The 12,842-nt window shown below is 37.8% G+C and overlaps 1 protein-coding gene across 17 annotated transcripts in view; it reads left to right on the plus strand.

The window, feature by feature from the left end:
• KRIT1 (KRIT1 ankyrin repeat containing) overlaps window positions 1-12,842 on the plus strand; it is a 46,178-nt gene that overhangs the window by 15,030 nt on the left and 18,306 nt on the right. For all 17 annotated transcript variants that reach the window (XM_073009131.1, XM_038004606.2, XM_038004600.2 and 14 more), the window contains 4 exons: window positions 4,378-4,534; window positions 5,239-5,346; window positions 8,137-8,293; window positions 9,045-9,196. In XM_073009131.1, coding sequence (XP_072865232.1) covers window positions 4,378-4,534; window positions 5,239-5,346; window positions 8,137-8,293; window positions 9,045-9,196 — 574 coding nt within the window. The remainder of the gene's footprint in view (window positions 1-4,377; window positions 4,535-5,238; window positions 5,347-8,136; window positions 8,294-9,044; window positions 9,197-12,842) is intronic.

Here is a 12,842-nt window from a genome sequence, read left to right on the forward strand (position 1 = left end):
CACTTTTTGTCCCCATCTCTCTCCTGTATCGTAGGGTATACATGTAAAAATTCTTCTTATTCCCCTTAAATTCACTTTTCTTTTTCCGCACCTACTTTCTTCTTGCCCTCAAACATGCATGATTCTCTTCCTTCTTGAAAGTTACCTTCACCCTACTTCTTTTAGCTACCATCCTGTTTCTTTCCTTCCTTTCACAGCCAGATTTCAAAGGTGAGTGGGCGACACACTCTGCTTTCTCTTTTTCACTCTTCATAAACCTTAACTTTTTCTGAGTTTTTTTTTTTTTTGGTTTTTTTTTGTGTGTGTGTGTGTGTGTGTTTTTTTTGAGACGGAGTCTTGCTCTGTCGCCCAGGCTGGAGTGCAATGGCCGGATCTCAGCTCACTGCAAGCTCCGCCTCTTGGGTTCACGCCATTCTCCTGCCTCAGCCTCCTGAGTAGCTGGGACTACAGGCGCCTGCCACCTCGCCTGGCTAGTTTTTTGTATTTTTAGTAGAGACGGGGTTTCACCGTGTTAGCCAGGATGGTCTTGATCTCCTGACCTCGTGATCCGCCTGTCTCGGCCTCCCAAAGTGCTGGGATTACAGGCTTGAGCCACCACGCCTGGCCCTTTTTCTGAGTTTTTGATCTCTTTCCTTGCTCTGCAGCATTTAATTCTTGCCCACTCTTCATTCTAAGAACAAATTGGAGTTGAAAGGGCATAATGAAGCTATAATGAAGGTCAGTACAAATGCACGGTATTATTGCTATCTTATCATTGCTATTGAAACACTCACTGGCCTCCATTCTGTGATCCAAACCTGTGTCTTAGTAGTAGTACTACTAAGATTCAGAAAACTGGCTTCTAACTCTGGCTAGTCACCGTGAGACTTTGGGCAAGTTATTTAACTGCATCAAGCTCCATTTTTCTCATCTGTGCAATAAAAAAGTACCTCCACCTACTTTATAAATTTCTATGATTATATTAAATAATTATACAAGAAGGTAGCTGGGAAATTTTAAGGCGTCATACAAAATGTATGTTTGTATTATTTTTATTATTACTTCTCGAATTGCTCCCTCACTATCTTTTCCTGTCTTCCCTTTTAGATGTATTTCATTGTTCTAAGGTGATCATATTACTTGTTCTCAGAAAGATTTCATCCATTCTTTCAGACCATTTAATTCTTTTCAGTGAGATGATTTTACATATTCTCAGATAGATAGTCTAACCTTTTGCCTTCCACCTAAGTAGTTTCAAGTTGCCTACTAAACATTTCAGTCACTTATCTTTTGTATATAAGGCACTTTGGAGAATATAAAGACACTGTCTCTACCCTCAAGGAGCTTCCAACCTGATAGAGAAGACATGTGGATAAACAAGGAAAAAATTAGGTAAAATAAGTCGCAAAAAAAAAAAAGCAAAAATAAAATGCTAAAACGTAGTGGGAATATAGAGAGGATAGATTTTAAGCTGTTCCAGAGGCATAATGGAATTTAACTGGAACAAAATCAGGAAGGGGGAAAGGATGTCTTAAGAATAGCAAAGAACATTGTGGCTTTGATTTGCGTTTCTCTAATGATCAGTGATATTGAGCTTTTTTTCATATGTGTCTTGGCTACATGTATGTCTTCTTTAGAAAAGTATCCATGTATTACCCACTTTTTAATGGCGTGGTTTTTTTCTTATGAATTTGTTAAGTTTCTTATAGATACTAGATATTAGACTTCTGTCAGATGCATAGTTTGCAAATATTGTCTCCCATTCTGTAGGTTGTCTGTTTACTCTGTTGATAGTTTCTTTTGCTGTGCAGAGCAGCTCTTTAGTTTAAGTACCATCTCACACCAGTCAGAATGGCTATGATTAAAAAGTCTTAAAAATAACAGATACTGGCAAGGTTGCCGAGAAAGGGAGCACTGTTGGTGGGAGTGTAAATTCGTTCAACTATTGTGGAAAGCAGTATGGCAATTCCTCAGAGAGCTAAAAACAGAATTTTCATTTGACTTAGCAATCCCATTACTGTGTATATACCTAGAAGAATATAAATCATTTTGCCATAAAGACACATGCACACACATGCGATATTCATTCCAGCACTATTCACAATAGCAAAGACATACAATCAACCTAAATGCCCATGATAACAGAGTGGTTAAAGAAAATGTGGTACATATACACACACACACACATATATATATATATAATAGAATATTATGCAGCCAGAAAAAAGAACAAGATCATGTCCTTGCAAGACCATGGATGGAGCTGGAGGCCATTATTTTTAGCAAACTGACATAGGAACAGAAAATACCGCGTGTTCCTACTTATACGTCGGAGCTAAATGATGAGAACTCATGAGCATAAAGAAGGGAACAGCAGACACTGGGGCCTCCTTGAGGGTGGAAGCCGGGAGGAGGGAGAGGAGCTGAAAAAATAACTATTGGGTACTAGGCTTAGTACCTGGGTGGTGGAATAATCTGTATGACACACCCTCATGACACGAGTTTACCTGTATAACAAACCTGCACATGTACCCCAGAGTCTAAAAAAAAAAAAGAATAGCAAAACCTGAGCGAAACAAATCACCTGAATAAGGTGTAGGATGAAAGTATCTTATTTGGAATATAGAAAAGGCATAGTATTTGTGAAGGGGAAGAAAGGAGAAACAGATGGAAAATCAGTTCTAAAGATGGGCTGTTTTCCCCTCAGATGTTCCATATCTAAAACCAAAACCAAGTTTCCATTCCTCCTCCCACCTCACCCTCTTATTTCCACATGATAAATTAGTTTCTACCCTTGCTTCAGATTGCAGCCTTACGTAAGTCTTTGGCTATAACCAAGAGGTTGACTCACTCACTGTGTGCGTATGCTTTGTACTCTTCTGAGACCTTTGCTTACTCCTTTACTGTCTACCTAAAATATTTTACCTCTCTTCAACATCTCTTCAGTTCTTTCCTATTTAAAAATCCAGTTTAGGCCAGGCGTGGTGGCCCATGCCTGTAATCCCAGCACTTTGGGAGGCTGAGGCAGGTGGATTGTTTGAGCCCAGGAGTTAGAGGCCAGGCTGGGTAACATGGCGAAGCCCTGTCTTCCCACCCTACCCACCGAGACGGAGTCTTGCTCTGTCACCCAGGCTGGAGTGCAGTGGCGCAATCTCAGCTCACTGCAACCTCCACCTCCTGGGTTCAAGTGATTCTCCTGCCTCAGCCTCCCAAGTAGCTGGGATTATAGGCATCTGCTACCACACCCGGCTAATTTTTGTATTTTTAGTAGAGACAGGGTTTCACCATGTTGGCCAGGCTGGTCTCGAACTCCTAGCCTTGTGATCCGCCCACCTCAGCCTCCCAAAATGTTGAGATCACAGGCGTGAGCCACCACATCTGGCCAAAACCCCATCTTTACTAAAAGCACAAAAATTAGCTGGGCATGGTGGCGCGTGCCTGTAATCCCAGCTACTTGGGAAGCTAAGACACAAGAACCTCTTGAACCCAGGTGGCAGACATTACAGTGAGCTGAGATTGCACCACTGCAGTCCAGCCTGGGCATAGAGTGAGACTCAGCCTCAAAAATAGTAAGATTCAGTTCAATTTGTTCTTCTATCAGAGCATTTTACAGGACCATCTAGACTGAATCATATCTCGTTTTCTGGGATTATATCTCTGGAGCTGAGATTACAGGCACGCGCCACAATGCCTGCCTAATTTTTGTATTTTTGGTAGAGATGGGGTTTCACCATGTTAGTCAGGCTGGTCTCAAACTCCTGACCTTGTGATCCACCTGCCTCTGCCTCCCAAAGTGCTGGGATTACAGGTGTGAGCCACTGTGCCCAGCCTCTGATATTTTTTAAAGCATTGACAAACAATACCATACTTAAATTTTACAACATTATGTAACTTATCCATGTTTATGTTTTGCCTCAAATTACACTGTAAACCTTTTAGGGTAGAGACCACATATTTTATATATCTTTGTCTCTCTCACATTGTCTAATATAGCAACTATATATAGAATTACGTCTTTGGGCCTATTTTGTAGACAGCCAGGCCTAAGTGAAAAGCATTCTTACTAAGTTACTTTCTGTTTCTGAAACTATATTTGGCTAAAAATTTTATCTAACTTTTGTATTTCACATGGGATGTTTCTCTGTCATCTGCTCTATCTTGTATTTGAGGTTATATTTTCTTCCAGTTTATCAGAAATAGAAACAGTTTAATTAAACCAGAATAATTAATAAGAAACCGCTAATCATTGAAAACATTATGTCAGTATCTTAATAATCCTTTGCTCTCTGTTCTAGAAAATTCTTAGATTTTTTTGAGATATGATCTAAAATTTGGATTTTTAAAAACATTTCAGATGACTTTTGTAGGTAAGTTTTTTTTGTTTGTTTTTTCATACAGGTATGGAAAAGTTGAGGCCACTCGCATATTGTTAGAGAAAGGAAAGTGCAATCCGAACCTTTTAAATGGACAACTTAGTTCTCCTCTTCATTTTGCTGCTGGAGGAGGACATGCTGAAATAGTACAGATTCTCCTAAACCATCCAGAAATTGATAGAGTAAGTTATTTTCCAGGTTTTTAAAAGTAATATTCAAGCAGTGAATAACAAGTAATGACACTAAAATGTTCAATTGTATGCTTGAGAGTTCATCTGAAAAATAAAAATAAGTTCCATTACTTTATAGAATAACAGAATATATGAGTTGTGCTTTATAGAATAAGTAATGGAATATATGAGTTGTGCTTGTGAACGTACTTTTTTTTTAGATTTTTTTAGATTTTTTAAATCTAAAATTTATGCCTAAATTTTACATTAACCATTTTTAGGCATTAAGTACATTTGCATTATTGTACAACCATCACCACAGTCTGTCTTCAGAATGTATGTAGAATTTAACCTCTTTTCATTTTGTATGGTATGTCTCCAAAAACATCTTGAAAAAGGAAAAAGATTTTCCAGAATTTCATAAAAGAAATTCATAAAAAGTATATCATAAAGAGGAAAATAGTATTAACAAAACCTTTGTTATGTCTTTATCAGAACTTTTAAAAAACAGTAATCACATTGATTAGTGCTTTGAGTTTTTTATCTTGGCAACTCTTGTTTATTCTAAACATAATACATACTAAGTGTGGTTAATATTTACTTAGTACTTGACAAGAGTCTCTTTTTCATGAAACTTTGATTAATTGGATGACATTTTCCTTTAGAATACCGTAATATGTAATGCCTTTTTGTCCCCTCCCCATCCACATTTCTAGCATATAACAGACCAGCAAGGAAGATCTCCATTAAATATTTGTGAAGAAAACAAACAAAATAACTGGGAAGAAGCTGCAAAATTGTTGAAGGAAGCCATTAACAAGCCAGTAAGAATTATCTTCATAGTTAGAACCAAGCATAGTATTTAAATTAATAAGATTTAAATTTGAGGATCTGTGGCAAGAGTGGAAAGACAAACGATTAGATGGCTTCTTTACTGCTATAAAACCTCATTGTAGTCTGGGCATGGTGGCTCACACCTGTAATCCCAGCAGGTGGATCACAAGGTCAAGAGATTAAGACCATCCTGGCCAACGTGGTGAAACCCCATCTCTATGAAAAATACAAAAATCAGCTGGGCATGGTGGCATGCGCCTGTAATCCCAGCTACTCAGAAGGCTGAGACAGGAGAATTGCTTGAACCCAGGAGGCGGAGGTTGCAGTGAGCCGAGATTGTACCACTGCACTCCAGCCTGGGCGACAGAGCAAGACTCCGTCTCAAACAAACAAACAAAAAAAGTTCATTGTAGACTAGATAGGTATCACATTTGTTATTATCCCTAACATTTGGATGTTTATTCTTGCATAACAAAATAAGACTTGCAAAAATAAGTAAATAAAACTTTCAGAACTCTTAAATTTTTCATATAATTTCGTCGCTTGATGTGTTGATTACACTTTTTTTTTTTTTTTGAGATGGAGTCACCCAGACTGGAATGCTTTTGGCTCCCTGCAACCTTTACTTCCTGGGTTCAAGCAGTTCTCCTCAGCCTCCCAAGTAGCTGGGACTACAGGCGCCTGCCACTACGCCTGGCTAATTTTTTGTAATTTTAGTAGAGATGGGGTTTCACTATGTTAGCCAGGATGGTCTCGATCACCTGATCTCGTGATCTGCCTGCCTCGGCCTTCCAAAGTGCTGGGATTACAGACGTGAGCCACCACGCCTGGCCTGATTACACATAATTTTAATCTATTCATTGACGTATATCCCTCTACTTAGGCCTTTTAAGCAACGTTTTGTATTTTTAAATAAAAGCATTGCACATCATTCATTCATTTAGTCTCAGCAAGTTAGTTTATATATAACAGACTCATTTTCCTCCTCATAAAAGTAAAATAGGTGTTTCCAAGCTTTTTTATTCTGCTAACTCAACCTGGCCTTTCCATCTAATTACAACTGGAAATAAACTCAGAAATCGAATGCTGGCACACATAGCTATTAAAATAATAATTGTATTTAGAGGCATAAAGCTTAATTTGTAATTGTAGTGACATTAAAATACAGAAGGTTAACAATGAGAAGAAACTCAATTATGCCTAAGAGTTATAATGATTATAAAAATCATTAATTATTTTTATTTTTATGAGACAGGGTCTCACTATGTTGCCCAGGCTGGAGTACAGTGGCTATTCACAGACAATCATAATGCACTGCAGCCTCAACCTTCTAGGCGTGGGCAGTCCTCCCATCTTGGCCTCTTGAGTAGCTGGGACTGCAGACATGTGCCACCACTCCTGGCTATCATTAGTTTAAAAACTGTTTGAAATAAAAGATTTATACCAACAAATAAAGGATAAAGGGTTTATACTAACAGATATAACCCATTTACCTAAGCCTCTCCAGGCATTAACCAACAACTATACAATAAGTATTTGTTGAGTATCTCTGTGGATTTAACATGACAAAATGCTGAAAATTATAAGGAATATATGGTCTCTGCCTTTAATGTTACACGCATACCGCACACTTATGCATTTTGTCAAAACACTTACTCCAAGAGCATAAGACAGAGTCAAGGAAATAGACAAGCAGTACAGGTACCCTTATGTTATACTTCATTGCAATTTATTTTCTAACTATGTAGTTTTAACTCATTTTTATCCCTGATATAGTCTTTATATTGTGAATGAATAAAGTAGGAGGGTTGAAGTTCTTTTATCGAAAGTGCACTGACCTGGAAGTTATTTGGGGACATCAGTTACTTCCTATAACAATAAAAATCCATTGAAAAAGCTACTACTCTGTGCAGTTTTCTAAACTGGGGGAAGGAAACTGGCTCAAAGTTCATTGATAACTTTTACCTGCAAAGTGTTCCATCACAAATTCCTCTTAGGACAAGTTGGTGGTGGTATACATTTCTTTTGTATTATTTGTGACCCACTAGACTCATGAAGTACTCAGCTAACACTAGATTCAGTAACCAAGTTTGTGTCTCTCGTATGATATTTACATTGTACATTAAAGGGGCTAAAACATCATGTCAAAAGAATTTGACTTTTTTAAGTATTTTTAATTTTAAGTAATTTTAAGTATTTTGGGTATTTTTTTAAGTCATTCTCCTTAGTTTCCCAAACTAATTTCTGGAACATCCATAAGAAAATATTTTAGAAAATACAACTAATGGAAGTAAAATGTTTTGTTTTTTGTTTTTTGAGATGGAGTCTTGCTCTGTTGCCCAGGCTGGAGTGCAGTGGCATGATCTCGGCTCACTGCAAGCTCTGCCTCCTGGGGTTCACGCCATTCTCCCGCCTCAGCCTTCTGAGTAGCTGGGACTACAGGCACCCACCAGCATGCCCGGCTGATTTTGTGTGTGTGTGTGTGTGTTTTTAGTAGAGACGGGGTTTCACTGTATTAGCCAAGATGGGCTCTTATCTCCTGACCTCATGATCCACCCGCCTCGGCCTCCCGAAGTGCTGGCATTACAGGCGTGAGCCACCGTGCCTGGCCAGTAAAATGTTTTTAAAACATCACCAACAGATTCTCACTTGCAACAGTGTTTCTGATATTTTTCATGTTAGAAATCTATAATAAAGCACATGAAGTTGAAGGAAAGTATCTTGTTAGATTGTGATGTATAATTTTTTAAGCTGCTTATGTAAGTTATCATTTCTTGTAGTATGAAAAAGTTCGAATATACAGAATGGATGGGTCATATCGTTCTGTTGAATTGAAGCATGGAAATAATACCACAGTGCAGCAGATAATGGAAGGAATGCGTCTCTCTCAAGAAACTCAGCAATATTTCACTATATGGATTTGTTCAGAAAACCTCAGTAAGTTTTTATTATGTTTTAGTAAACCTCATTATTCCTTTTTGGTAGTGGGTTGGTAAAAAATATAACTTCTTTTTATTCTTGACTCTTAAATTTTGAATAAATACAATGTTCTTCTCTTTTATATAAATATAGAGGTAAGTCCCTGCCCACCCCCTTCCCTGCTTCATTCAAAGCATTTTTTAATAATTAAAAAAGAAAACTTTTCTTCTATGGCAATAGCATTTGATTTGAATGCCATTAAATGTTGTGCTCATGCGACTTGCCTTTATTCTTTGTGCTCGTTTTGAAATAATACAAATGTTCTTTTGTCTTACATGAGTTTTCTATTTAAAATCAACCTTCTTATTTAAAATCAACCTAATGACACTATATATTTGTTCTTCAAAGTATTACACATACATACAGAATTTAATTGATGGATATGATTGGATATTTAATGGCTTAGTTGTATCTTTTTAACTAGGAATTCTACTTATGTCATAATTGAATAGGCTATAATGGAATTAAGGATTTCATATACATTTGATAAATTTTATGTAAGAATTATTTTTAATAATTCTTATGTTCTTGATAATAAGCAGTTAACCACAAATTGGGTAGTAATATTGATTAAAATGTCAATTTTAGATTTAAATTTAATTTGTGAGTATTCAGTACAGAAGTGCAGATAGTTTAATACAGAGTTTCTATGCATTGATATAATTGAGTTTTTTACATTATCATTTATAAAAGGAAAGATGTTTTTCAGGCCTTCAACTCAAACCATATCATAAACCCTTGCAACATGTTCGTGACTGGCCAGAAATACTTGCTGAATTGACTAATCTGGATCCTCAAAGGGAAACATCTCAGCTTTTTCTAAGAAGAGATGTGAGACTTCCTTTGGAGGTTGAAAAACAGGTTTGCTTGAAATCTTATTTACAGTTATTTAAATGCACAAAATCTATTGAGTTTCTATTGTAAGTACTAGAGGCAGAAATTGTGCTTACATCCTTATATCGATCCTTACATCCTTATATCGATCCTTATATCCCTGAAATAATTGGTGGAATTTCGGTTGATCTACTTACAAAGCCAACTTACAAAGTTGGGATGTTTCATTTCCACTCCCATTGTCTTAAGAATACAAAAGAAATAGGCTATCTTAAAGAAAATTAGCAATCAGATGTGGAGCCAAATTATACTGGAAAAAAATTGTTTAGACTAGTTAGGAAGTACACTGTCAAGGATAAACTTAATAAAGGGCTAATCAGTTGTATACATTTTGAAGGAAGAAAGAGAAACACTGGTATGGGAGAGAACAGAAAAAACATCCTGGTATACTTGCAAAGGGAACAATGCGAACGTCATTCTTAACAGTCCGTAAGGGGCTCATTTTTTTTTTCTTTTTTTTTTTTTTTTGAGACTGAGTCTTGCTCTGTCTCCCAGGCTGGAGTGGCACTATCTCAGCTCTCTACAATCTCCACCTCCCAGGTTTAAGCAGTTCTCGTGCCTCAACCTCCCCCAAGTAGTTGGGATTATAGACGTGTGCCACCACACCCAGCTAACTTTTTTTGTATTTTTAGCAGAGACAGGGTTTTGCCATGTTGGCCAGGCTGGTCTTGAACCCTTGGCTTCAAGTGATCTGCCAACCTTGGCCTCCCAAAGTGCTGGGATTACAAGCGTGAGCCACCGTGCCTAGCCTAAGTAGCTCATCTTAACTCAAACAGGGAACTCTGTACATAGTAAAAAATGAGAATAGTATTTACATTTGATAAAAAGAAGTCTGTCCAGACAAGTATATTTCTATTTGAACTACTGTGGATTTTAGAGAGGAAGAAGTGACATAATGCCATAAGAAGGATGAATGGGCCAGGCACAGTGACTCATGCCGGTAATCCCAGCACTTTGGGAAGCCAAGGCGGGTGGATCACGAGGTCAGGAATTTAAGACCTGCCTGGCCAAGATGGTGAAACCCCGTCTCTACTAAAAATACAAAAATTAGCCAGGCATGGTGGCGGCCGCCTGTAATCTCAGCTACTTGGGAGGCCGAGGCAGAGAATTGCTTGAACCTGGGAGGCGGAGGTTGCAGTGAGCCGAGATCGTGCTATTGCACTCCAGCCTGGATGACAGAACGAGACTCCATCTCAAAAAAAAAAAAAAAAAAACAAAGGGAAGGATGAATGGACAAGGGAGAGATTGATTATAACAGCTTAAATTAGGCATGATAATCTAAATATGGTGAAATTGTTTCATGGTCTTACAGTGTTAGTGAAGAAAAAAATAGAATACATTTCTCAATTCTTTATTCTCAGGGAATATTAAACAAACACAGTTAAACAAATTTTAGTACAAGAAAATTTCAACAGCCTTGTCCAAACTTGTTTAACATTTTATACATAACTATGTATATTGCTCCTTTTATATTATCAAGCCAAAGATAGAATTGATCCTTTCAGCCAGATACACTAGGAGTCACGTAAAAATTGCTATGAAATTTACCAAAAACTAAGGGCTTCACTATTTGTTAAAAATGTGTTAGAATCATATTAATAGAATGAAAGGGAGGGAAGAAAACACGAGATCCAGAAAGGCATATGACAAAATCCAACACCCTTTCATGATTTAAAAAACTCAGAAAACTAGGAATTCAAGCGAACTTCTCAGCATGATAAAGGGTGTTGACAAAAAACCCACAGCTAACATCATATTCAATGGTAAAAGACTGAAAACTGTCCTCCTAAGATAAGGTACAAAATTAAGATACCCACTTTCACCAATAATCAAGACCTTAGTTTTTGGCAAATGACGTATACATAGGAATTCCCAAAGAATCCACAAGAACACTAGAGCTAATAAATTAATTCAACGAAGTTTCAAGGTATAAGCTCAACACACAAAATCTGTTGTCTATACACCAGCAAAGAATAATACAAGAAAGAGATTAAGAAGTCCATTAAAATAGCATCTAAAAATATAATACCCAGGAATAAATTTAACAGAAGAAGTTCAAGACTTGTACACTAAAACTAAAACATTGCTGAAAAATAAGACCTAATAACTGGAAAGACATCTCTGTGTTCAATGATAGGAATAGTTAGTGTCATTAAGATGTCACTACTAGCAAAGTGATCTACAGGTTTAATGCAATCCCTAACAATATTCCAATAGCCTTTTTTGTTAAAGTGTAATGGACAGTCCTCAAATCCACATTAATTGCAAGCGGCCTCAAATAGCCAAAGCAATCTTGAATAAAGCAGAATCAAGTTGAGAGACTGACATTACTCAATTTCAAAGCACAGCACAAAGTTAAGTAATCAAAAGCATTGTGGTACTCTAGCATAAGGATAAACATACAGACCAATGGAACAGAACTGAGTTTTCAGAAATAAACCCATACATGTACAGCCAGTAGATTTTTGACAAAGCTGCTAGGTTCATCTAATGGAGAAAGAATAGTCTCTTCAACAGATGGTGCTGGTATAACTGTAAGTTCACATTGCAAAAGTAGGAAATTGGACCCCAACCTCATGCCATATAAAAAGTTAAAATGGCTGGGCGTGGTAGCTCACAACTGTAATCCCAGCACTTTGGGAGGCCGAGGCGGGTGGATCACTTGAGGACAGGAGTTCTAGACCAGCCTGGCCAACATGGCAAAACCCCATCTCTACTAAAAATACAAAAAATTAGCCAGCCGTGGTGGTACACCTTTGTAGTCGCAGCTACTCAGGAGGTTGAGGGACGAGAATTGCATGAACCCGGGAGGCGGAGGTTGCAGTGAGCCAAGATCGTGCCACTGTACTCCAGCCTGGGTGACAAAGTGAGACTCCGTCTCAAATACGATAATAATAAAATGCATCAGTGACCTAAATATAAGTGCTAAAACCATAAAACTCATAGAAGAAAACATAGGGATAAATCTTCATGACCTTGGGATTAGGCAGTGGAGTCAGATATGACAACAAAAGCATGAACAACAAAAGAAATATTGGATAAGTTAAACATCAAAATCAGAAACTTTTGTGCATTAAAGGACATTATTAAGAAAATGAAAAGCAACAGAATGGGAGAAAATATTAGGAAATCATAGATAAGGGTTTACTATCCAGAATATACAAAGAACTCCTACAACTCAACAATAAAAAGGCCAACAACCCGATTAAAAATGGTCAGGGTTCGGTGCAGTAGCTCACTCCTGTAATCCTAGCACTTTGGGAGGCTGAGATGGGAGGATCATGGGAGCCCAGGAATTTGAGACCTGCCTGGGCAACATAGTGAGATTTCATCTCTATAAAAAACTTAAAAAATTAGCCAGGCATGATGGCACACACCTGTAGTACCAGCTACTCAGGAGACAGAGGTGGGAGGGTCGCTTGAGTCTGGGAGGGAGAGGTTACAATGAGCCAATGTCGCATGACTGCACACTAGCCTGGGTAATAGAGCAAGACTGTCTCAAAAAAAAAAAAGTAGGCCAGGTGTGCTGATTCACTTCTGTAATCCCAGTGCTTTGGAATGATGAGGTGGGAGGCTTACTTGAGGCCAGGAATTTGAGACCAGCCTGGCTGCA

This window comes from Chlorocebus sabaeus, chromosome 21 (assembly GCF_047675955.1).
Source record: "Chlorocebus sabaeus isolate Y175 chromosome 21, mChlSab1.0.hap1, whole genome shotgun sequence".
NCBI lineage: Eukaryota > Metazoa > Chordata > Mammalia > Primates > Cercopithecidae > Chlorocebus > Chlorocebus sabaeus.